Below are 24,946 nucleotides of genomic sequence, written 5' to 3' on the forward strand. Positions count from 1 at the left end.
ACTTTTTCCATATGTAGTTCATGCACAACTTTGGCGTATGAGTCACAGTGTCTTCTATTTCCTGATAATTTATCAAACAGTAGTAGAGTAGGTGGGCATGCTTTTGTGTGATAGGGTGAGTAGTGCAGGGACTAGTTTATTTCCAGAAGTTAAAGGAAAGCTGAGATGGTTCTTGCAGTAAACGGTGTTAGTTTAAAGCGTCCTCAAAAGTATGTTTTAGTCAGTTCATCTCTGTTTAAAAAGATTTGTGAATGAACAGTGTGCCCGACTTTCTTCCATACTGAATAAGACTCATTTCTAGCCTCTGCCCTTTTGTATGTGGGACAGAAAACGTAATAAACTGAGTCGTTTTTTTAATTATCATAATATGTTCCAAATATTTTGCAGTATAATTGTTCCATGCTATCTGGTGCTAATCTATTTTAAAATCAAGGTTGCTCTATGATTTTTGGCTTTATATTAGAATCAGCAGATTACTGCATAAAAACTATTACCCTAGGACAGGTTTACGGGTGTAGATTTGATTAATATTCTATGCTGTATTCATTGTACTCTGGATCAGTAGAACATTGTAACCCTTTACAAACAAGTAACAGTTCTCCATTATGCTAATCTAGGTAGTTTAGTCAATTGCTCAATTTCTGCAGGTATGTACGTGGAAAAATATCAGCATCTACCTAAAGTTCCAATAATGTCTGTCGGCATTGCTTGTACAGATGGGACTGTTTTGTGCGATTTCCTTTATGTAGAATTACGCCAAAGGAAGCCTTACGTAATATTGTAAACATCACTCTATTATTTAATTTATTATTATTGTTGCAAACCTATCCAATGCATCCAGCAAATCACATGCATAGTTGTTAACAGACTTTTTGTTTTAGGATACTATAAATAGCAAAATAAAATGCACAGAATGATACCTTTTAACAAACCTTTGGGCAAAAAACATTTTCATACTATAATATAATACCTGTATATCATCCAGCCCTGAAACTTTGTGTGACTTTTAGATCAGTGTTACAGCACTTACTTCTTAAATCTTGGGTAGGTGATCACACTCACCTCTAGTGAATCCTTCTGAAACAGCTCTTGCGTAACAGTGGTCCGGTTTGTCCTGTTTAATGAGAAAGGCTGTCCACATTGTAAGTGTACAATCTGATTCTGATCATATCAGTTGTTCAAAAGAGCCTTTATTTTGGACACTGATTTACGTCACTCGGCCATAACGCTAAAACCACCTGCCTGATAATATTGTGCATATTCTGAATATTTCTTTCTCTGTTGAAGGAGGTAAGCTTAGTTATATTTAGGATGCACAAAGAGAACCTTTATGTTCTCCAGTGTAGGAGCTGTAGGCAGGGAGGGACTCTAGTCACGTCTGTGAATGACACATGTTCATTGAATGTTACAATTTACATGTAGCTTCGGCCTGTCCTTTTGCAGTATGAAACATACTGTTCATGGATGGCCATGATTAATACAGCAGGAATTAGCCTGTGCACTGACAACTCCCCACAAAATATGTTAAATAATAAGATTATACATAACTTTTGGAATGGAAGGAGATTTCGGGAGTGTTTTGACCAAGTCAAAAATGAAGTTTCTGGGTGGTTTCTGTAGATTTACGACCAAAAACCTCTTCTGTGTCCTAAGGCCAAAATAACACAGCTGGCAAGAAGCAGCAAGGTAGCATGTTTGGCAAAGTCCATGCAGGACGAGGCAAGTGTGTTGGAAGTCAGTGAGGAGGGAGGAGCTCCGGTATTGAGGTTTCTCCTGAACTCCTCTTATTCTATAATCACGCCTGTCTACCGTAAACACACCCAGAAGTGGTCCACAGTGCATAAATAGCATGTATTGGTAACATGTTCTTAAGTACTCTTTCTGACAGGCTGATGGCAGGCCTGCTATGGTGTATTTTAATTGTTGTTGGGTTTTTTTACTCGTTACCCCTGTTAAGCAGATCTTTCACGCAGCATCCTAATTCTACATCATGACCACATCTGGGCCCAATCTGTCTGCCCACATGTTGGGCTGTGCATCTCGCACAGCAGTTCCCAGCTTTGGAAGTAGAGGTGGTCAATCATGCAGGAAGAGACTAACTTTTAAGAGCAGGACCCTATGACCTTTCTTGCAGAGCTTCCTCTGCTTAACTGCTGCAGACGCTATCTCACCATGTCTCGTTCTGTTAACAGCCTAGAAGACTTCATCAGACTTTTAAGGGGGACTGTCTTTTTGCTTTGCAAGTGCATGTTACACATGTTTGCAGTGGCACTACTACATCCTAAATGTAGTAATTTGTGTGGCTACCTTACTTTATGCCACAACTTCAAAATAACAGGTTCTTCAAAGTGAGATGGACCTTGTAATTGCAGAGGTGTTTATTAAAATCTCAAGGCTGACAAAATTGTAGTAGGAGGACAACTGGGGGGGGGGGGGGAAACAACGGGTTCAGTTATTTCTTTGTGGGCATCAACAGAATTCTAAATCAGAACAATGAATGTGATATCATTTGCAACAGATCGAACCTAGACGTAGTGATGTAAAATGCTGGTGAGTGTTAAAGTAGTTCAGATGCGCATTTTGAAGGGCAATTCCAAAGTTGCTGCCTAATTGTTTATACGTAATCAAGATCCATTGTAGAGAAACATGACGACTCGGATCATCTTTGTCATAATAGAATGATGGTAATAGGTTAGAAAGCAGGAGTTGCAATGTCTACAACCAAGGTATAGTCTAGCTATTTACCAACAGTGACTGTGCATGTTTTCTGAGTTTCATTTCTGATGTCTCAGACATGAATTCTTGAATTCATGAATTTCTCACCATTTCATGTAATAACCTTCTGTGAGGAAGCTTTTAGAGACTTTCAGATATTAGATACCTGGTTTCATACACCACTGTGCGTAGATTCTCTAGAATGGCACACTTTACACCAGAATCTAACTGTGACTGACTGTAATTGTAATTAATTATTGTAATTTTTTTTTTAAAAATGTATATTTACAATTGTAAAGACTTGTTTTTTTTGTGCCATCTACCCAGATTCATCACTGGTATTTCCATGTTGTCTTTGGTGTATCCACTTCAGTATAGCAAGAGCTATTGCTGAGGTAGGTATTACGTGTATGTGTGTTTGCTGCTTGGATGTTGTAAGTGCTAGAAAGGCATGCACATGTTGTAATCAGCCTTTTGGGTTATTGAAGCTGCTGAGCACAGTCACTCTCATCAGACCATGAACCCAAACATCAAATTCCATCTTCAGACCCTCTGCCTGTCTTGTCATTGCAGTAGAAGCCATGGGATTAGAGCATCATGTTTTTGGCATTTTTCTTTGGATGAGTGCAAATTGGGAATGTACTTGGGGATGTGCTGTCATGTGTGAGCTCCCATAGTTCTGATGGGAAAACGGTGAAGAATCAAGCAGAACCTAATTAACCTCATGGTTTTACAGATACTTTAAGGAAACTGTACCCCTATACTGCAGTATCTGTTGAATCAAAACATGGAGCATAATTAAACATATACAGTGGTTCTTTTGCCCAAACCTTAAAGAGTGTTTTATTTTTAATGTGCTTTAGGTTTATTATTTAGCAGAGATCATATCTTATGCCCATAATAATTTTTGCTGTAATAATCAGGAACTTGGGATGACGGATGAGTTTTTTTTCCTGAGCACATTTATTAGAGCTTTGTTGATAATTGAGTTCATTACAGGTAGCAGGGATCATTATACAGGCTGGCAGAGATAACACTTGCAAATCCACTGTCATACTTATCTTGAATGAAAAAGTTCTGCTTTCCGTTGTCGTTTTTTTTTTTATCGTTTTAGGTACTGATAATGATTGTAGCCTTTGAAAAAATTGCAGTGGATTGCAGCCAAGCAAAGCACTTCTGTTTTGTCTGAATTAAGTAAGAGGAAGTTACTCAACATCCAGTCTTATGTACAGTATATGCCCTTTACACAGTCACCATTGTTTGTGTCTGTCATCTGGGTTGACTGACACATACAACTGTGTCTAATCAGCGTACAAACACAAGCTAATGTCATTTTTAAAGAGCCTGTGGTCCAAGAGGATAGCCTTGGGGGACACAATTGTCTGCTTTTGTACATACAGAAAAGTTTCAGTTTACATTTATTAGCTGATAACAGTAAATATGGTAGGATCTGAATCAGAAAGCCAAGAATGTTTGGTTTGCTTAGAAGAGTATTAAAATCTATAGGGTCACATTTGCCACAGAGATTACATAATAAAAAAACTAAAATAAAAAAACTAAAAAAAAACTACAGAGGCTACAAAAAAAAGAGACACGTCATTGGTCTGAGGGTAGTTCCAGACATTTCCTGTCTTTGGAGTAGCTATCTCTATACTGTGATTAAACCTACATCCTTACTCCAATATTTAGTGTATAATCCTTGTGTAAGGGTATAGTCTGATCTGGTGAACTACAGCTTTAATTTAAGACTGTTTTAACTGTTTTCCCGCCAGATCTTTGAGAGCTCATCACACATGACCAGACATCCCACATGAGCGCATAACCAAGACCAAGCCAATTGTATGCTGCCTTTATATTATTTAAGAGATCACAAAGTATTCCTTTGACATTGTCACTGGGATTCCCATTATCACTAATGAAAGGAAACCGGTCACATTGGGGTTGTTTTTTTTTTTTTTTTTTTTTTTTTTTTTTTTTTTTTACCAACAGTCTGCATGGACTGCATGTGGTAATATCATAATGTTCTTTAGCCGTTGAGTACTGTGCCATGCTTTCTCTTGTTGGTGTTTCATGGTCTGCATAAGAGTAGGCATCTCTGGTTGTAGGACTTTGGCTCTGTCCGCTGTCATCAAGGCTTTTGTAACAACTAGACAACCAGGAACCTTATAAGTTGGATGTGTTCACAGTATGATTTTATAAGAGCTTCTTTGATTTATCAAGATTATGGCTACCAGGTGTTTGTATACATACTGGTAAGCTGCCCCTATCTATCACTGTCGAATTTGTTCAGTCACATGTCCAGTCTAAACAAGAAGATACAGGTGCAGCAGATGGTCAGGGAATGGAGCCATGGTGCGTAATTGAGCTATATTAAATACAGCAACAACCTGCTAAAGCTCCAAGAAGCTATCTGATAGGTCATATTATGTCATGTCTGTGTGGAGCATCATTTTGCTGTCTGTTATTGAGGTCAGCTGAATCTGCTACATCCTGAACATCAGAAAATGCGCTATTGCCATTACTGAACTTCTCAGAGACACACATGCATGTCTGTGTCCTGGACTAGAATTGTGACCTGGTGCAGCTCTTTGATGATTACTGTAAATCACTTTTTTTCACCATTCTTGGATTCTTTCAGTGTCTTCTTTCGTAAGTATCAAAAGATTACCAGAGAATTTAAGGTCGGAACTGTGCTGGGTTTGTGTGGTTTAGAGATTATGAATTCATATAGTTGATTTTGTAAACCATATGGGAAAGTCTGCAAAAGGGTTTGGAACTAATTTAACTTCAATTAAGATTGAAAATGAATTTCCATTTTTAACAGGCTAAGTCGAGTGTCAGTAGCGTGTTTGCTTGATTATTCATTTATTGGTTTTTGCATATCTACATCTCTTTAGATGTCATTGAGGCTTGGCTTCTGAGGAACTGGCAGTTTTGAACCCTTGCCAAGTAGGGTTATGGGTCAAGGTATAGCTAGTCTGAGATTAATTGCATTTCTCGGGAGTGACATTACAAGAAATCTCAGCTTAAGTGAGTATATAAATTATCTATAAGAGATATAAGTATATAAACTATTAACTATTTAACTATTAAATTAGAAGGGTTCTATTTTTATGACTGGCAAATTTCTACATGCTGCATGTTTAAGTAAACAAATCTTGTCCAGTAGTTGAAGGCCTTTAGATCACTGTATCAGCTCTGAATATCCAATTAATTTGCAGAATTATCTAAATAATTAAGAATTATCTAAACATCATCAAATTCAGTTACAATGTACCACATGAGCATTCCAGAACATTACTCTATAGCCTACATTTTCCATGATGGTAATATGATTAACATATGTGTGGCTTCTGATATTACCCCATTTATATCTCTATTTATATGAAAGTATGCATGTAATATTTTCTATTTCACACAATTACAAACTAACAATCTCATAATGATTGTTTAAAGGTAAAAAAAAGAGAGTGATTGAACTAAATCTAATGCTGACAGGATTGTTTCTGGTTTCTTTTGATTAAAATGTAGACAAGTAGAGGACTGAGCTGAGCTGTCTACATTCTTATAGATAATAGATTATATCTGTATTATAGATTTTGAAGAGTGGCATGTGACCCATCACAGTGACATTTTTTTCACAGACAACCACCCATTTTTGTTGCAGTGGAATACTACCCTTTACAAGTATCCTGATACTTATTGCACATCTCGTCCATGGGGCTTTTTGGGTGGCACTGTGCGTTATCTGTGCGAAAGGAGGTGCAGCACATTGTATCATGTGGCCACAGAAGCTCAGTAACGGGGCAATCATCTTTTAGCAGGCCAAGTTAGTTCACTACATTACCAGTAGTTTTCTGTTTGCAGCTAAACTGAGATCTGTGGTCAGTACAGGGCTGCCTGCAAGTGTAACCACTGTGGTGTGTTTTTTGTTTGTTTGTTTGTTTTAAATATATAATAATATGATATAAAAAATAGATTTTCGAGATTCAAATAGATGCGATCACTGTGTACAGGGAGCACGTGTTTAGTGCAAGTGTGTATTTCACATGTGGTATACTTCTCACACACACACTGGAGAGTAACTAGTGTCGAATTTGCTTCTGGGAATTTATAGTAGTACCTATAATTAACTCTAACACAGAAGTGTTTACTTGTTGCCAACTGTCCAATAGGGAAAACCCGTACAGTACCATATTGTGACATTGTGTATCAATACACCGAAATATTAGCATTGATATTGTATTATTTTCTATCAGTATTTAGCGGTAATATTAAGTAGGGGTGTATTCGTGATGAAGCAAACATGGTTCAACTCACCTGTGAAGTACCGGACTTTGGGCCTCAGTTCCCCACACCTGTTGAACAGCATCTAACAATGCACTGAACAAACTGGAGCTAATTAAGTTTCTTGTGGGTAGCTCAGGGCTAGGGCCTTAGCTCACAGTATGCATGTTCGGTTAAGGCTGTGGCCTTTGCTCATAGTTTGGGTGTGAATTAAAGACCAGGGCATTAGCTCACATTATACATTAATTCAAGGCAAGGGCTCAAAGTTTGCGTGTTAGTTTAAGGCTAAGGCCTTCGCTCACAATTTGAGTGATAATTCAAGGTTAGCTAGTGTGCTTCCCTGTTCACTAGCCTGTGGTTAGCTTGTGGTCAGGTATTAACTTGGGGACTAGCCTCTCTGTTCATCAGTGCAACTATTGATCAATTTGGTGTCATTGGACATTTCAACAGGACAGTTAATCAAAGCACACCTCCACCAAGACTTGTTTCAGAAGAAGACCTGGAAGATTCTGGAGTGGGCATCACAGTATTCTAACTTGAACACTATAGAAAATAAATAGCAAAGCACTTTTGTAAGTCGCTCTGGATAAGAGCGTCTGCTAAATGCTGTTAATGTAAATGTAAAATCTTGGTGGGATTTGAAGGCGGTGGCTTAAGCACGCGAACACCCAATGATATTCGTGAACAGGAGGCCATTGTCCACGATGAATGGGCTAAGATTCCTCAGAAACACTGCCAGAATTCTGCACCTAATATTAAAGACACTGGTCATTAAGGTCTTGAATAGTTCTAAGTAGGTTTGGGTGATATGGTAAAAATACAATATAACGATATTCAAAGACTTTTTTTGCTATATGTGATATTTCACAATACATGTACTCACAGGCTAAAAACATCAGTAGCAACAGATTCTTATAAACTACTATTCAGATACTCTCCTGTACTGAGTACAGTGATTTTTATTCAACATCTGTTGCTCTTCATATAATTAAATCAGTGATAATGTGTTGGTGTTAAATTTGGAGTTAGTGTTTCATTTTCAAATAATACAAACACTCCCCCAGCACAATCCCCCAGTCCATAGCCAATCAATTTAGTTAATACTACATGACTCGTTTAGTTTCACACTCAACAGTGAATATAATGACAAATCTACTTTAAATATAATCAAATAATTAAAAACATTTAACATTTAATAAAAAAATAGTAAATGCAGTAATGCAATAAAAAGTAATGCAAAAATATGCAATATATGAGAGCTTGATCTTTTAATTTAACATCACTTATGCTGCTGTCAATCTGAATATATTGAATGTCGACTTTGGTGCGCTTAAGAACTGAAGAATGTTACCAAGCGTTACCATGTGCTTGTTCAGGGTGGGCTTCAATAGTGACCCCCTTCCTGTTTGTATTTATATTAAAAAACAAAAAAAAAAAAAACACACCACAGAATCTCTGATTCTATGCTCAGAAGCTGCCGAGAGGCCAACGTGGTTCACTTGTGCGAATGATTTATGAGCAGTGACTATTTGGACATTCTTTTTTTCCGCCCTCTTTCTTCACAATATGGTTGTTGAGTTGTGCTATAATCAGTTTTGCCTCATGTTTGCCGCTGTCCAGGGGCTGATTTATATTTCTGTGTTTTACACTCCAATCTATTTTCTGCCTTGTACTGCAGGCGGTCATGGACGCAAGCATCTGGTTTCTTACCTTGAATTCCAGTTTATCCTGGGTCATCGTGCCACAGTTGAGGCTGAGTGGCATTCAGAGGCTCTACACCATGTGTGGCATTCTGTCATGTTGACAGTATTGATTGCAGCCAGTCAGTCTGAGAGACTGGTGACTATCCATCAGAGCGTGCAGTAATAAGTGCTGTCAGGGTGAATGGCATTCCTGCTTGCTTATGCTGCCACTAGAGCTGAATTCCAAATGATCCAAGATCACAAGTACATTTTATTCATGCTGTCAGTTTAGAAATTGTTGAAGATTGAAGAGTGTCACATCACAATGCTGTTTTTTTTATTACTGCTTTTAAATAAAAACAATATGGGCAACCTTGGTCAAATGACATGAAGGTTACCACACATCTTCTGAGAGCACACATTTACATTATAAAGCATAATTACTGTTTATTTGTTAAAAAAAGCGATGGCCTTAAAAAAAAGGCACTTCAACATACTATGTATACATACATCTGTTACATTTGCAGATTTAAAACTAGGTTAAATACAACCTCAGATAGGGCAACACCACATATTATTTCTTCAACAACATCTAGGCCAAAATGCAGAAGCAGTGTGTGGAAAAACTTAGTATAGACTTATTGCTTTCATAAGATTTAAGAGGGTAAGTAACAGCCAGGTGCTGCTCATCAAATGCCCTTAATTAACTTATCAGCAAGTGTGATAACCTCTATAAAAGCAGAGGTTTTGAGAGTGTGCTGGTCGGTAATATTCATGTGTGTGTGTGGTAACACAATGCCAAGGAGAAAAGGCATCAGTAATGATCTATGTAAAGCAGTTGTTGCTGCCCATCAATCTGGGAAGAGATGCGCTTGTTCTGTAGGCACAGGACCTAGGCACCTTGCAGTCACTGAATCGACCATGAACTCTGCCGTATACCAAAGTATTCTAGAGTCAAATGTGAGGCCATCTATCTCATATCTAAAGATTGACTGAAAATGCTACAGAGCAGTGGTCCCAAGCAAACCAGCAAATCTAAAAAGAAAAGAATTAAGGGGTCGCAATAGCCCAGTCAGAGTCCGGACCTTAACCCAACTGAAATGCTGTGGTGTGTAAATATGGCATTTAAAGTGATTGGGAGCTCTTCCTTGATCTGACACCTGGTGGTCATAAATAAAAACATAAATATATACATCTGCGTGTAAACTGTTTATAACCTAACTATAATTATAATGCTGATAAGAATGACATCCTAAAAAAAAACACTGCTTTTTCTTTTATAGCGGGTTTGTGTAACCAAAAAAAAAAAAAAATATATATATATATATATATATATATATGTGGCTTGAGTTTGAGTTCTTCTTTTGTGAACACTGGCGCAGGAAAATCCACGTTCCCTAGGCTTGGTTTGCATAGCAACTCATTTTCCTTTTACTAACAGACTGTATTACAAACAGTGTTTTGCATTGTACTGGGACACAGTTTTAACTAGGGCTAAACAAGCTTTGGTTAGAGGGTAGGGTGTATGTACATTTTGGGGGTGTAAATATAACAAGCCAAGACTCCTATGAAACAGTTTTATCTTTCAAATGAGGAGACAGTGTTTGAGCTGTTCTTGATATGAATTGCTGAGGTGCCTTTAAAACATCCGGTGCATGATTACAGTTCCACAGATTAAAACCTAGTGGTAAGCGCAACTCTTTATGTCTTCACATTGCAGTGTTTTTGTGGCATTTGGTAGATAGCCAAATGAGTAGTGATAAGTGATGAGGGCCTCCGTGTGTTTCTAGTGTGATTAGGGATTCAGTGAATTGTGCCAGTCATGTGTTTAAGAACAGAAACTGAAAGCTAGATTGTGAGAAGCTGTCTGAAATGCTGTCATTAGAACTGTCCACAAATAAGCAGCATATGAATAGCTCTCATGTAATGTGATTATATATCTCAAGAAATGTTAATAATCAGTTGTTGCTGTCTAAAATCCCTGTATTTAGTACTTGTTGTGTTGCTGTCTGCATCAACATCCTTAATGTACATTCCTTTTTAGATTCACCCCTCCTCCCTCAGCAAGTGTCCCTCCTTGTCCCTCATTATGAAATGATAGTTCTGTATAGAAAAGGAACATGGTAAGAAACTAAACAGTGTACCCCCCACCCCCTTTTGCCTCTGCCCCTCCTTCCCCTTTCTGTCACATGTCCCTTTCACAGCATAGAAAAGTTCCTGGATTAGCGCAGAATTAGCACAAAGCAGAGACGCCACTTCAGCCCAGCACTGCAAAGTAGCCAGCAATTGAACAAGTGGAGCAAGAGCGAGAGAGGGAGAGCAGGCGAGAGAGACCACAGGAAAAAAGAGAGAATTGGGGGGAGACGCACACAGAGGTTTCAGACGCACCCCCAGCAGGACAAGTCCCCGAGAGCTGAGAGCTGCCGCCGCCGGGACGGGCATCCTTCCGCAAGAGGAGAGAGCACTTTGCCAATATGGAGGAGAAACAGTTTTCTGGCATTTTGGTAAGTCACCTATTTATTTTCTGGCATCTCTCTATTCCCTTCTGTTCTGGCTGATCTACAGTCTACGAAAAAAGAGATGAAGTTCAGCTTCTGCTCTGGATTATACTTTTTTTTTTATTATTTAATTTGGCTATCAAGTCTTTTAATGTGGTTTTTTTACTTTTGACACTTTCACATGTTGCTACCTGAACTGCTGCTCAATCCCAATAATTTACCAATTCATGACAGTGTAGTAATTACTGATCAGCTCTGATGAAGCATCAGTACAACAAATCCGCTGTTCTTTCTCTCTATTTATTTCTGACATTTACATCTATTCTACAGAATAGAACTTTTTGTGTCTCTGGGTTAAGCTGTTCAGCTTGAGCCCCTAAAGTCCCATTGAGAAAGGTGTTTAATTTCCAGCTAGTCACTGTTAATGTCTGGAACTTTTTAAATATATACAAAGCAAGCATGCTGGTCATCTATCATTTAAAAGAAAATGCTTTTTGATACAGATATAGACTTTACTATGATACAGAGTGCATTGTGTGCAGCTACTTCATACACAAAAAAAACATATGTTTTCTCTCTCTCTCTCTCTCTATATATATATATATATATATATATATATATATATATATATATATATATATATATATATATATAAAATTATAAATTTAATTATTTATTTGTTTGTTTTTTTGTTTTTTTTCTTAATTTGTGGAACGAATTTGTAGCTGTGTTTGAGCGTTTGCTCTGGTTACATCTGGCCCTATATGCTGTTGTGTGTGTGTGTGTGTGGAAAGCTGACTGTATCTATCACGCTAGAAGTGCAGGGATCTAAGTGGTAAACATAACCCTGGTAAAGCTGCTGGAGAAGTTTTGACATCATAGAGTTGGGAATAGGATGTCCCAGTTCTGTCATTTGTTTGGCCCAGATGGAGTTCTTTTCCACTGGTGTTTTAGGAGGGAAAATGCTGGAAGTGTTATTATGGATTCCATTACAGTGAATCTGTGTAATCTGAAGTTTGGGACATAATTTTATGAGCATATATAAAATAATGTATAAAATATTATTGCAGTGATGCAAAAACCTTGTTGCTCCTTTTTTTCACTTTATCATTTGAATCTGACAGTTTTATATCGTTCCAAATGTCATGATAGAATGATTCAATATTTCACGAAATTATCCAAAATGTAAAAGTAAGTGTATATATATATATATTTCTTTTTACTTTGATTTGAAGTTTTTTTTTTCTTCTCCTGTTGCCCTTTTGGAGATCCAAGGAAAGGACAGGTTCCAGATTTCCGCCGAATGCCCCCAGCCAACACATGGATGTGTTTAAAGTCCATCAGCAGCAAACTTCATTGAAATATTGATTAGTCAAACCAGGTGTTCTATGACAAGTACAGATAATACTGGACATGAGGAAATGATTAAATAAACAGTGACGTACATAAAACCGCTACTCGCTCTGTTAATGTTCTTGGTTTTTACTGTAAAACACTTTCTACATATATTATTAGTTCACCGTTTAGTTTGTCATTGTGAAAACAGCTTCCAGGTTTGCAATCTGCTGACACCAGACCTCCTTATTTTCTGTCTGTTGATGTGGCTGTTGCAATTTCCTATTTTCTCTAAGGAGCAGGTATACAGTCCGAGTGTTGGCTGTGGAGGGAGGTGATGTTATTGTGAGTGGACAATTGTGTCCTTGGCATCCGGCCAGTGCGCAACACGCCAGTGACTCTGAATGCGGCTTTTGAACCACATTCTAAAAGCTTTTTCACTTGGTACAAACTGTGTTAACTTAGCAAGTTCTGTCTGTCTTGCACAGCTAAAATTTATGTTTTGCCGCTTGTCATTTGAGTATTTTACTGTGTTGGTCTTTTGCTTATAAATTGGTTGAGTTGAGATGCAGTGTTGATAAACTCTTGCATGTCTAAATCACAACTTAATATATATTAAACTATTCTAGTTTCAGACTCAAACTGGAGTCAAACTGTTCCTTTTAGCGTTTTTCCATAGTAAAAAAAAACAACAAAAATAAAACGTGATGTTGGTTAAAGGATGTAAACAAGTCCGCGCTATAAAGACGTGTTATCTCTAAAGCCTCAGTTCTGCTGTCCTGTGACTTCTGACCTGTCCTGTACTCTGAACTGTGGTACTTCTTGAAATTGAGAAAAAAGGCTGTGAATTTGGGCGCCTCTGTATCTGAAGAATGCAGTAAACATGTTGTAAAAGCTCAAACATTTCAAGTATCAAGTAAATAAAGGTCCAAGATTTCCCTTCCCTTCATTGATTGGCTACAGTAGTTGTGAATAGATAGGTCCTATTGATGTAATTCTGCTTAACATGTTTGTTTTGTCCAGCAAATTTGACTGTCTTTGCTGTTTTGGTCTTTTTGAGTTGGCTGGATGTTTTCATTGGTGACAACCGATGTGCCTTGTGTAAAAGACTGTGGTTTACTATTTTGTGTAGTAATGCAAATGTGATCAGCTGTGTTTTTCTATGCTTATTGTCGCATCGTTTGAGACATGGGTCCCACGCCAATGTTGTGAAAGACAGGGCTTATCTGTTAAGCTGGGGCTCTTTTACGGCCCACTTTTATAATGTATGTGGACACATTGCTCCTGCCTTGGTGGCCAGATGGGCTTTTGGCACAGCACTATTTATTAGCCTTTCTCCTTCTTTAAGCTCAACGAGTCGTGCCCTTGCAGGCGAAGAGGCTAGGGAAAGGCCCTCGGCAGGAAGCTAAGCTTGTAATTGGTGGGATGCTTTGTCCATCACTCTCACAGCCATGCCTTCATTGGAGAAGCATTTGACCCTTTTGAATAAAAGACAGTTTTGCTTACTTTACAGTATTGGGCCAACGGAAGTGCCTGTAAATCTGCAGGAGCAGGTGGGTGTTTGCACTGTCATGCAACACAATAGCACGCCAAGCTTGTGCCAAGGCCTTGAATAGGCTTTGCCTCCTCCCTGTATCGGACAGGAGCTATTCAGCTTCGAGAGGCCCTTGATGTGTTGACAATGAAACATCAGCTCGGTGTAGCACATTGTTTTTGACTGCCTATCGTACACGCATGGTCGTTTTCCGCCGCTCACCCGCCAACACTCTCCATCACAGCAGAGATTGAAGACTGCGGCTGTAGAAAAACTTCATATCTCTGCTATGTTTATAGGAGGAGGAAATTTTAATGTTCTTAACTGACTCTTAATACATGTAAGCCTGAATGTGGTGTACATGTAAGCCTGAATGTCCAATGTGCTACCTAGCAAAATATTATTAATGTTGACTATTTAGGCCCATTTGTTGTTCTTATAAAAAATATCTGCTTTAAGGGATTAAAATGTTCCCTTTACCTTTTTTTTTTATTTTTTTATTTTACTTTAAAAGAAAGTGAAGAAAAAGTGCATTTATAATGATGTGCACAGAGCACTGCATTTTCATATGTAGAAAACGGGAATATGAAACGAGTTATGAAATGTTCTTATGATGGTGGCTCAATAATGAACTAGAATAACACTTTGGGCTTTTCAGTTGAGGCCATCTTACTCTAAGGGGGCGATAGCAGAGCAACTGTTAATTGTGCTGACCCTACGCTCCCCTCAGCTTTTGCTGCTGTGCGGCATCCTGTCCCATGGGCTACTGATGTGCGCTGCATCCTGTGAAGTGGAATTGAAATGGAAACAAATATTAGATTCCTTTGACTGGGTTTTTCTTTCTCTGGACACCCCAGGACATAGCCCGTCTCGCCTTGGAGGAATTTTGCAATGAAGCCACTGGTCTCTGAACTAACCAACTAAACAGCACAAGCACTAAAGAACTTTTCAGAAAAACGCATAAATAAAAATAAAATGAGGAATACACCTTTAAACAGTTTGAAACTGTTTCGAAACCCAAATACCAACAAAACAGTTGCTTTATTTTTGCACAACCTTAACAGCCTTTCTAACACAGGTGTCCAGCCTCTCCACTAGAGAAACTTTAGGGATTACGTAAGGAACATATTGAGCTGTCAGTCGGCCCCCCTAGAACTTTTCCAGAGTGTTCATGTCTTTGTGAGCTGTGCATCGCCGGTGCCTTCGGGGGCATGGGAACAGATGTGATGGAGCAAAGGGAAAGTCAAACACAATTTCTGTTTCAGCTTGAGCCCTTCGTTGTACAGTGTGCCTAGCTGGGGTCAGGCCACGGAGCAGGCAGCCACTGTGGTGAAGGCACAATAGGAGGACAAGGGCCACCAAATGCTAAACACGTCCACTGCTGCGCTTCCTTAAAAAAAAAAAAAAAAAAAGAAAGCTCCCCTGCGCCAAAAGGCCCCATTGAGGCTCAGCCTTTGGATTTCGTTTGAAGAAACCACTCAAGCTGAAAATTTCGTTTTTCTGTTTCTCTTCCTCTCTCCTTTTAGAACTGGAGGTGCCCACATTTCTGCTGAAACTAAACAAAAATACCAACAATGATCGAAAAAAAGGGGGCTGAAATTATGGGCTGCTATTTGGCGTTGCGTTCCACCCACCAGGCTTCATAAATCTGCCCATCCCTCTTTTGATTATTATTATTTTTAGCAGTTGAATTTAAGTCCTTTAAAGGCTTTTCACCCTATATTTAGGTAATTTGTTGCGCTTGAGTCCAACCTGCTCCCCCTTTGCCGATCTGAATAGGACATACAGGCATGGGACAAGGGGGGGTCCTCAATTCTCAGGCTTTTTCCCCCACAGTCAGCCCCCCCCCTTCCGTATTATTTATCACTTTCAAGTTTTTAGGGAAACCGTTCTTGCTTAAAGAAATCTAAAAACAGCTTTAAAAACAAGTAGAAAACTTGTCTTTTTATTTTCTTACCCTTCTTTTACCGTTGTCCATATACAAGGGTATCCTGAGCTGCCTTTGACTGACTGCTTTTTTTTGTGTGTTGTGGACCAGCCTTGACCTTTCGCAAACTCCCCAGCTTCCAGTTCAAGGTCTCTGCCCTTGCTTTGAAACTAGCTAGTCTTTGATATTTGTCCAAACATGAGTGGCAAACCTCTTGCATATATCACTGTGTGTGGTCACAGCTATCATGTCATTTAGAAGTGTTTAGTCTAGGGTTTTGACTGCGTCCTTTTGTGATCTAAGATTAAAAAGACAGCTTTTTCTCATTTTCTCCCGTAGCTTGACGGTTAACCCCACTCGATTGTTGCCTTTTCTAATTCGCTCTTTGTTGAATCCACGTGAGGCAAGTCAAAGTCACATGTACTTGGCTTTCGTCCTCAGTGATGGTCCCATATGTTTGTAAAATGTGTATGTTGTGTGCTTTTTCCGGCCCGATTTGTGCCCAAGCCACTCCACTGAGCCCCGTTCTCCCCAGAGGCGATCCGAGCTACACGCTATTTATAAAGAATTAGCAGCTGGGGCCCTTCCAGCCAAATTGCGAAGGGGAGGGGAAATTATCATGGAAACTTCAGCTTAATCCAAGCGTTGGAAATTTGCTCTCCTGTGTCCCTGAAAGCTGCTGGGCCAGGCAGACGTCACACGCTCGCGCTGCTCTACACACACACACACGGACACACACTGGAGGAATGGCGCAGAAACTAGTTGTTGTTTTTCAACCATAGCTCGATAAATTTGTTCCTCAACCCCCCCTCCTCCCCAGCGCAAGCAATGCCAGAATGGGACTCCTACTGACCTCCCCGTGCTGCATGTCATTCAGTGTGCTCAGGTTAAGATTCCGGCTAGCTAGCGGGATTAAAATTCTCTGCAGACACTCGATGTTGTTGCCTCCTGCTACCCAGAAACTTGGACCACTTTTCGTATTGAAATCTGCCTCCTTTTTTTCAAAGTTAGCAAGCTAGCAGCAGAACGTTGAGGCCTTGCACACTATCCCGAGCACCTTGCTGAGCCGTAATTCAGTGTGAGAGGAAATTAAGTTGATTTGCAGTAATAGACACATGCGTGAATTCGAAGGGATGGAATGGGATCAGGCTAAGAGAGAAGCGTGTTTGGTTAGAGAGGGCAATTTAATTAAGTTTTTCTATTGCTAATGCTGTTTCATTGTGAATGTCTCTTGAGGGAACTGAAATGACAATCCCATTTAGTAAATTTGTATAAACTTGGTAATTATACTGATGTCATTCTGGATTCCTTTATTATTTCCGTTGTGGAACATCGAATTTGTACATCTGAAACGCTCAACTTCCTCCTGAGTTAACCAGTATCCTTTGTGAGGCTGTCTGGCACTGTGAATGTTTTACCATACTATATTGTACATCTATCACATGCAGGTGATTGATGTACTTTCCACCGGCTGATGGACGCAATTACAGTACATTACAGAGTTGAGTGGTGATACGACTAGAACACCAGAGCTCATCCGGTGGTATGCAAACATTTGGGCTCCCTGTGTCAGAATGTTTGTTACAGTAAAAAATTAATTCGTAGATAGTGAGCATATGTTGAATCGATCTCAAAGGGCATTAAGTTAAAAAAAAAAACGTAGAATTTAAAGTAGAAAAAGGAAAAGGGTTGGTGAAGTGTTTTATTTATTTATTTATTTATTTATTTATTTTACTTTTTTGCCACAATGAGCAAAGATATGTTTGGGAAACCAAGGGTGCAGAATCCCACAAAAAGAACACCACTCCAACTGTGAAGCATGATCCTGGATTAATAATGCCATAGTCTTATGTTGCATCCAGTGACCTGGATTTCGCTGGTAGAGGCAAGTATAGATTCAGTTAAATACCAGCATTCAAAAAAAGCAAGCGTCTATAAATCAACAAAAGATTAAAAGACTGGCTTCTACAGCAGGCCAGTGGTTCTTAACACGCCTCAAAATCCACAATGGACTGCCTCAGAAGTTTCAAACAGAAGGATTTGCCTTGACCCTCACAGTCCCTTTTTATCCTAAAAGCTAACATGACTTACTAACATAACATGAGCTAACATAACTACATTCCTACTACATAAAGCATTGTCATGGAGATTAGTATTATATAGGTAGGCAGACCAAACATCCTTAGTCATTCATCAACATAAACGTAAATAAACAGGCATGAAATTAGACAAATTGGGCCATTATTATAGGAATGAGAAGCTTCATACCTGAAAATGTTGGTCTTCACTATTTAGAGCGAAGAGTTAAAGCAACTATGAAGTTCAAGAAGACTATTGGAGCTCTAGCGGTATCTTTTGGATCCTAGCCTATACAAACTAGCTAAGGATATTTTCTAAGTAAGCAGTAAAGCACTTTTGGAAGTCACTCTGGATAAGGGTGCCTGCTAAATGCCTTTAATGTAAGTGTAAATGGAGTTGTGATGTAAAGACTGTTGCTATGCAGAAAATAACTTTGCACATTCATCTATACTTTACAGCAAAGAATGCAGCAACAATGATGTAGGGTTGTTTTTCTTGTTGGGATTAGCTTATATTTTGAATCTAGTAGTAAATGGTGTAGTAACTGTAAAGTCTAGGTTTTAGAGTGGCCAGCCCCGCAACCTAAACACAGCTGAACTCCTAAGTTGAAAAGAAGAGTCTACCAAGGAGTCAGGACCAAGGAGCAATAGTCTTGGATCCCTTTTAACTGCTCTCATGCAGCATCATAAGACTCTATATGACTGATATGTTTGTGCGCATAGAAAGTTTCATCCTGTCATAGGATGATCATTGTGATCATTCTTGAGGGAAATGTAAGGACCTGCAACCTTGCAGACATTTTCTTTTACATTCACTGTTTACTGTGTCTAACTACAGCAAATGAATAATTACAACAGGTGTGTTAATTTCTCAAACACCAGGCCTTCAGTTGAATAGCTGATATTTTTCACTTTCTTAATGGTAAGCACTTGTCACATGCTCTACTAAATTCAGTAAGGGCAGCTAAATGACTCATGGGTCAATTTTCACAAAGCTCTTGAGACCCAATAACTGCATCTGACAGCAAGACACTGTAAACATGCAGTTTGATGTGTTCAGTATGTTTTAGTGGGGAAGAGTTGGGATTTTGTGTTAGGAATAACTTTTCCCTGTTTTGATGTTTGTGTGCTTTGCTAAATTATATGCACACACTACAGGTAAGAAATTTTGGAACACCACACATTTTTTCACCCTCTGGCAGTGTTGCATGGCCCAGGCAAGCCTGCTTTTCATGACATCTTGGCAGTGGCTTTCTTACTGCCAATCCACCCGTCCAACCTAAAGCTCACAATTAAAACTATTGGTCCAGTATAAAGCTGAGCTACAAGGTGTTGTCATGTAGGTCACCCATCATTCAAACAGTTTACTCTCAGAAACTTGTCTTCTGATGATGTGCCGCATACCTTGTCCTGTACCAGACCTTTTTCTTAGTTTCCAAGAGCCCACTTCCCCCACACTGGTTATATGAGGCATTCCAGGTTTGTACAAAATTGGGGATGCTCTAAAGCTTTTGACCGTTAGTGTTTGTGATTATAATGCACACTTTAATAGCTTCAAATAGTGTTTACAGTCTTGTGCAAATTTGCAGATCTAGGGCTGCTCTGAAAGCTAAATTAGATCTAGTGGAAATCTGCACTGTTGAGTTTTCAGTTCTGCCCATTAGCAGGCAGTTGGTTACCAGTGTGCTATGTGGGCCAGTCTTTCTGTTGCATTGTTATCATGTGCAGGGGTTGGAAATCGTGTGAGCTGATTGCTTTATGCTACAATCCGCTGCTTTGTGTGTTTGTTTTTGTGTGCTTCACACATGCCACTCGAGATTGTAAATGGGGCGAGGGAGCACGGCGGAAAGAGGCGGCGCATCAAAGCGCGGCACTAAGTTTGAAAAAGTGACATTTTTAGTCAGCAGTAGTATTTTAGTCCTCACTGAGGCTCTCTTGTTTAGCTTGTCAATAGCACAGACGTGCCTCGAATAGGAAATACCTGGTTAAGCAGTGTTGCTTGAAACCGCACTTCCTCCCTGGCGAATTTAATGGCTGCTTGTCCTTTTCTCTGGTTGTCAGATCCGGCTCTAATAGATTCTAGTAATAGATTTAGTCTAATGTGATCCTTTTTGCTTGTTTGTTTTTTCTGTCCTGCTCCTTCATCTGTGGACCATGTACTTTGTGTACTTTGTAAAATCAGCCCTGGTGTGGCTAGTGTGAGAAAAGTAATTTATAAGACCAAATAGATAGAAAGCACAAAGAACTTTTCTATATATAATAGTTTGATTTCAGTGGGTGCAGAGAATGGCATGCATTTCTACATACAGCCGTATGCAAAAAGATTTAGCCAGATGTAAACATAACCTCAGTAGCTAAATATATAAGAAATATAACAAAATATTTAAGCAGTTGTGCAGTTACGCTTTCTGAACAATCAATGCCAATGCAAGCGTTTGTGTCCTAAACAAGACCTAAAAGGCCTAAAACCAGGTATGCCTTCTGATGATGAAATCAGACCTGGGACATGTCATCAGCTGTAATTTGGAATTGTCACCAAAATAAAATTTCCAAACTTTGCAAATTCTCTGGCTCTTGAAACCTGAATGCACCAACATTTCATGAAACGTTGGTTCTTCTAAGCAATTTTCTAATGTTCTGGAAACTAAGGTCCACAAGGCAGTGGAAAGTATAGTGGACATTATTAAGAAATGGCCGTTCAAGGGAGCTGCTTGTATCTTGATAATGACTCTCACAGGCCATAGTAAATTTAATAGAAATGCTAGTATATTTAATGAAAATGATGCAAGACAACTTAAGAAAATCTAAGAAGGAACATTTGTTTGGAGTTTGGAGGTGTGTAGTGATTGACACTGCAGTGATTTTTAATTTAGAAGGCAGGACTCTGTGCAGGCCAGTCAAGTTTTTCTACACCAAACTTATCACAGTCTTTCATGGACTCTGCTTCATGCACTGGTGCGCAGTCATGCTGGAACAGGAAGAGCCGTACCCAAACTGTTCCCGTAAAGTTGGGAGCCCCTTAATTCCTTTTACTGGAACCCAACTCCAAAAAAAACAACCCACACCATAATCCCCTCTCCACCAAACTTTACACTTGGCACAATGCAGTCAGACAAGTACTGTTTCCTGGCAACCGCCAAACCCAGACTCCTCCAGCAACGGAGAAGCGTGATTCATTACTCCACTGCTTTACGCCCCTACATCCGACGCTTTGCATTGAGCTTGGTAATGTAAGGCTTGGATGCAGCTGCTCGACCATGGAAACCCATTCCATGAAGCTCTCTACGCGCTGTTCTTGAGCTATTCTGAAGACCACATAACGTTTGGAGGTCTGTAGCGACTGACTCTGTAGAAGTTGGCGACCTCTGCGCACAGTGCGCCTGAGCATCCGCTGACCCTGCTCTGCCATTTTACGTAGCCTACCACTTCGTCTCTGAGTTTGTCATTTCCAATCGCTTCCACTTTATAATACCACTGACGGTTGACTGTGGAATATTTAGTTTGGAATTGTCATGACTGGACTTGTTGCACAGGTGGCATCCTATTATGGTACCATGGTACCCGGAGAGCAACCCATTCTTTCACAAATGTTGAAATGTAGAAAAATGTAAAAGCAGTCTGCATGCGCCTGGGTGCCGTTTGGCAATATAGTGTATATGGAATGCTTCTAGGAAACCCAGGGGCAACTTGATGTGATATGCAAGAACACCTAAAATGTTATGATAAGTCCAATCAAGATGAATCCCTGAGAAGGAAGGTTCTTTTGCATTCACTCTTCAGTCCGAACCCTGTATTCAATTGCTAAACTGTGTCTTAGACTATCCCATAGCCTCATTAGGGTTAAGTTCTATGTTCTCAAGTGACCACTTAAAGACCTTCTCCTGAAGCTTAAAAAACATACCAGTTGTCGGGGGGGGGGGCAGCATGTCAAGTGCTAAATGATTGTTCCTTATGTGTTGGCAGTCCAGGTCTATTTATGCCTTCTATTGCAGTTATGTTATAGAGGTTCTGAAGTGGACAAGTAATTTGCTACCAAAAGGGTCTTTATGCTTGTATTACTAGTTGATGCCTATTCTCAAATACATGAACTGTTATACTTTAACGTGTCCAAATTGAGAATGGATTTGATCCAAAAAGTAACCTCCACTTTAGACTGCCTTAAATTGGACAGTTAATTCTTTCACTGACACACAAACAAGCATTTTGTACTCATTCCCCTGAATGGCCTACAGGGTACTGTACAGCTGAAAGCAGCTCATTTGGAAAGATCACTACAAGGTTCTGTTGAATGTTTACTGCTAATTTGTATTTAGACAACGGGGCAAAACAGGTTTTAACAGATTTCGGCAATTACGGAGTTTGACATCTGCATTCCCTAATGAGCACTAAATACATGATATAACCATCCAATTACCAAAGCTAATTGCCCTCAGTGCACACGCTTGTTTGGAGTTGCCCTATTGAGGCTGGTCTCTGTATGTGTCCCTTTTTTGTTATACCCCCCATGGCCCTCCCTCGTTCAACCAGCTCTCTATTCTGCTGTTGATATGGAGCTGTCAAAATAGCGCAGCGCTCATATCCTCATTAGAAGAGTGCTATTGTGCGACGGGCAGTGGGACGTGGTGCTGCTGTTTGACTAATAGGAGTTGGCTGCAGCCCCTGAAGAGCCTAATGACCGCTGGTGTCAAACTCCCTCCCTGGCAGGACCGTGGCATGGACGCAGCCCTCTGCCTGGAGCGAAGTGTTTGTGAGGGACCATGTGTGTGGGACTCCAGAATGAATTGCTCATTCGCACTAGATGCCAAGACGGCATTGAGTTCTTGGTACTTCCTTTTGGTCTCAGAAATGCCGCTGGCTTCTAAGTGGTTCCTTCAGCGCCTGATGGAAACTGTCCTGCGTGACCTAAAAGGAAAAAATCAGTTATGGTATTGTAGACTCCATTTAAACAACATTTTCGGCACCTCTGAGAAGTGTCACCTGACCTTCACTGATGAAGAACTTCAGTACCATTCTCCAGTCCAGTTCATGTTGACAGTTCCCCCTCTAATTTATCAGCTTCATCTTTTACAGCTAATTATCAGTCAGAGATGGTGCAATGGATTTTGAGGAAAGTAGAGAATGTTTCGTGTACAGCAACCAATTCCACCACTTTCCTTAACCCTATTGCAGTCTTATCTAATCTAAACGTCTTGTGCAGAATTGATTGCCTTCTTCCTTTTGTGAGGCATGCGCAGCCAACCAGAAGTTGCTATCCTGCACTGAAACTGCATTGAATTTAGGTGTCCTCACAGAACTTTTGATGACTGGGCCCATTAAGCTTGCTATTGAATACTCTCCAAAATCACAAATGGATTGGATCGCCTCTCTTCTTTGAACTAAACGGATTCATTCTTGGCAGGCCAGATGTGCTGAGGAAAATTGGGTGTTTACAAGCTAAAGTCAACTCAGGCTTGCGGTTGTGACCACAGAGGGACAGAATGCTAGATGTTTTTACATAATTTTGTATACTAACTTTACCTGAGAAGGTCCATGCAATTTGCATTAGGGGTTGCACTTCGGACTCCATGTTTTCAGATGAACTCATTGCCTTTGACTCGCTTACCAGGGGGGATTTAGGTTTATGTTTTGTTGTTCTCTTGTCCTATTACTGATTCCTGTACAGCTGCTTTGTGACCACGCCAGTTGTAGAAAGTGCTATACATATACATTTGATTAGATTAAATTAGAAAGGTCACTGCAGTTTTGACCTTCTGTCACTTCACGAACATACAGATCTGTATATCGTTTGTGGATTCACTGGCACTGGAAGAACTGTAGTGTCCCTTGCGGGCATTAAAGCAATATTTTGCACAATTTACAATAGCACTTTATCTACCAGCAACAGATGTTGCATTGTCCGTTTCAGAGCTGCCTGCAAATTGGGTTGGTTTCTTGTTTACCGCTGATAGTAATCATCATAAATCACTGAACACATACTTTGAATTTCCAATTACCAGTAAATGCTGTCAGTTTGCAATGCGTGGTTCTTTCTAATTCATAGAAGATGTTCAAAGAAATAATGCGTCTCGCCAGATCTTAATATTAAGTCTCCGTTTATCAAGTGCACTGCTAGTGTCCCTCACGTTCATTAAATGCTCGTTAGGCCAAGGGCCAGATGCCTGTCAACTTCTGACACCACTAACAGGATACTCATTTGGGGCCAAAGCCAAGAGCCAGCTATTGAAAGCTTTCTTTTGTGCAAAGATCTCCGTTTTTCTTCTATATCTTCTTTTTTTTTTTTTTTTTTTTTTTTGTTCCCATGCGTTGTGGTGCAGCGGTCCTCTTTTCCGGTGAATGGCACCTTACGCGCAAAGGATCGTTTGACCGTTTGCAGCCCACGAGGACAAAGAGTAGGAAATCTTTTGACCCGAAGAAAGAGAGGATGAATTACGAGAGTACGGCCTTGCCCGTCCAAAGTGCAGACGGAGGGACGGGGTGCGTCCCAACTCCCCCCTCTCTTGCTTTTCGCAGGGGAACCTTACTGGAGACTTGGCAACGTCCAAGGATGAGGATTTGAGAGTCAAGTGTCTGTGAATGGGCAGAGCGTTGGTGGTCTGGGTGCAGCTGCACCGAAAACAAGTGGAAGAAATGGAGAGACAGAGAAAGGGGTAGCATGCTCCCGGTGGAAGTGCATGGCTCCTCACTCTCGTCTTTCATCTTGCGGGCTGGCCAGCCGGGCTTGGCACGGGCGCCTGCTCCAGGCAGCTAAGCTAGCAGCTTCCCTGATACTCAGTATTCAGCCAAGGTGCTGGAATGACAACGACTCCATTCATGGTGGAGGTAGAGGCAAGGGGCTATGGATCTGCTCTGGGTTTTTTTTTTCCCCTTTTCCTCTCCTTTAAGTGTAGATG

The 24,946-nt window shown here is 40.0% G+C and overlaps 1 protein-coding gene across 1 annotated transcript in view; it reads left to right on the top strand.

Annotated features, from left to right (window-relative positions):
* The first annotated feature begins 10,920 nt into the window (after positions 1 to 10,920).
* Positions 10,921 to 24,946, top strand: part of slc6a9 (solute carrier family 6 member 9) — a 48,035-nt gene continuing 34,009 nt past the window's right edge. Inside the window, exon 1 of the mRNA XM_072688227.1 lies at positions 10,921 to 11,188. Within this exon, the coding sequence (XP_072544328.1) occupies positions 11,159 to 11,188 (30 nt within the window). The 5' untranslated portion in view covers positions 10,921 to 11,158. The remainder of the gene's footprint in view (positions 11,189 to 24,946) is intronic.

The sequence above is a fragment of the Salminus brasiliensis genome, chromosome 9, assembly GCF_030463535.1.
Source record: "Salminus brasiliensis chromosome 9, fSalBra1.hap2, whole genome shotgun sequence".
Classification (NCBI taxonomy): domain Eukaryota; kingdom Metazoa; phylum Chordata; class Actinopteri; order Characiformes; family Bryconidae; genus Salminus; species Salminus brasiliensis.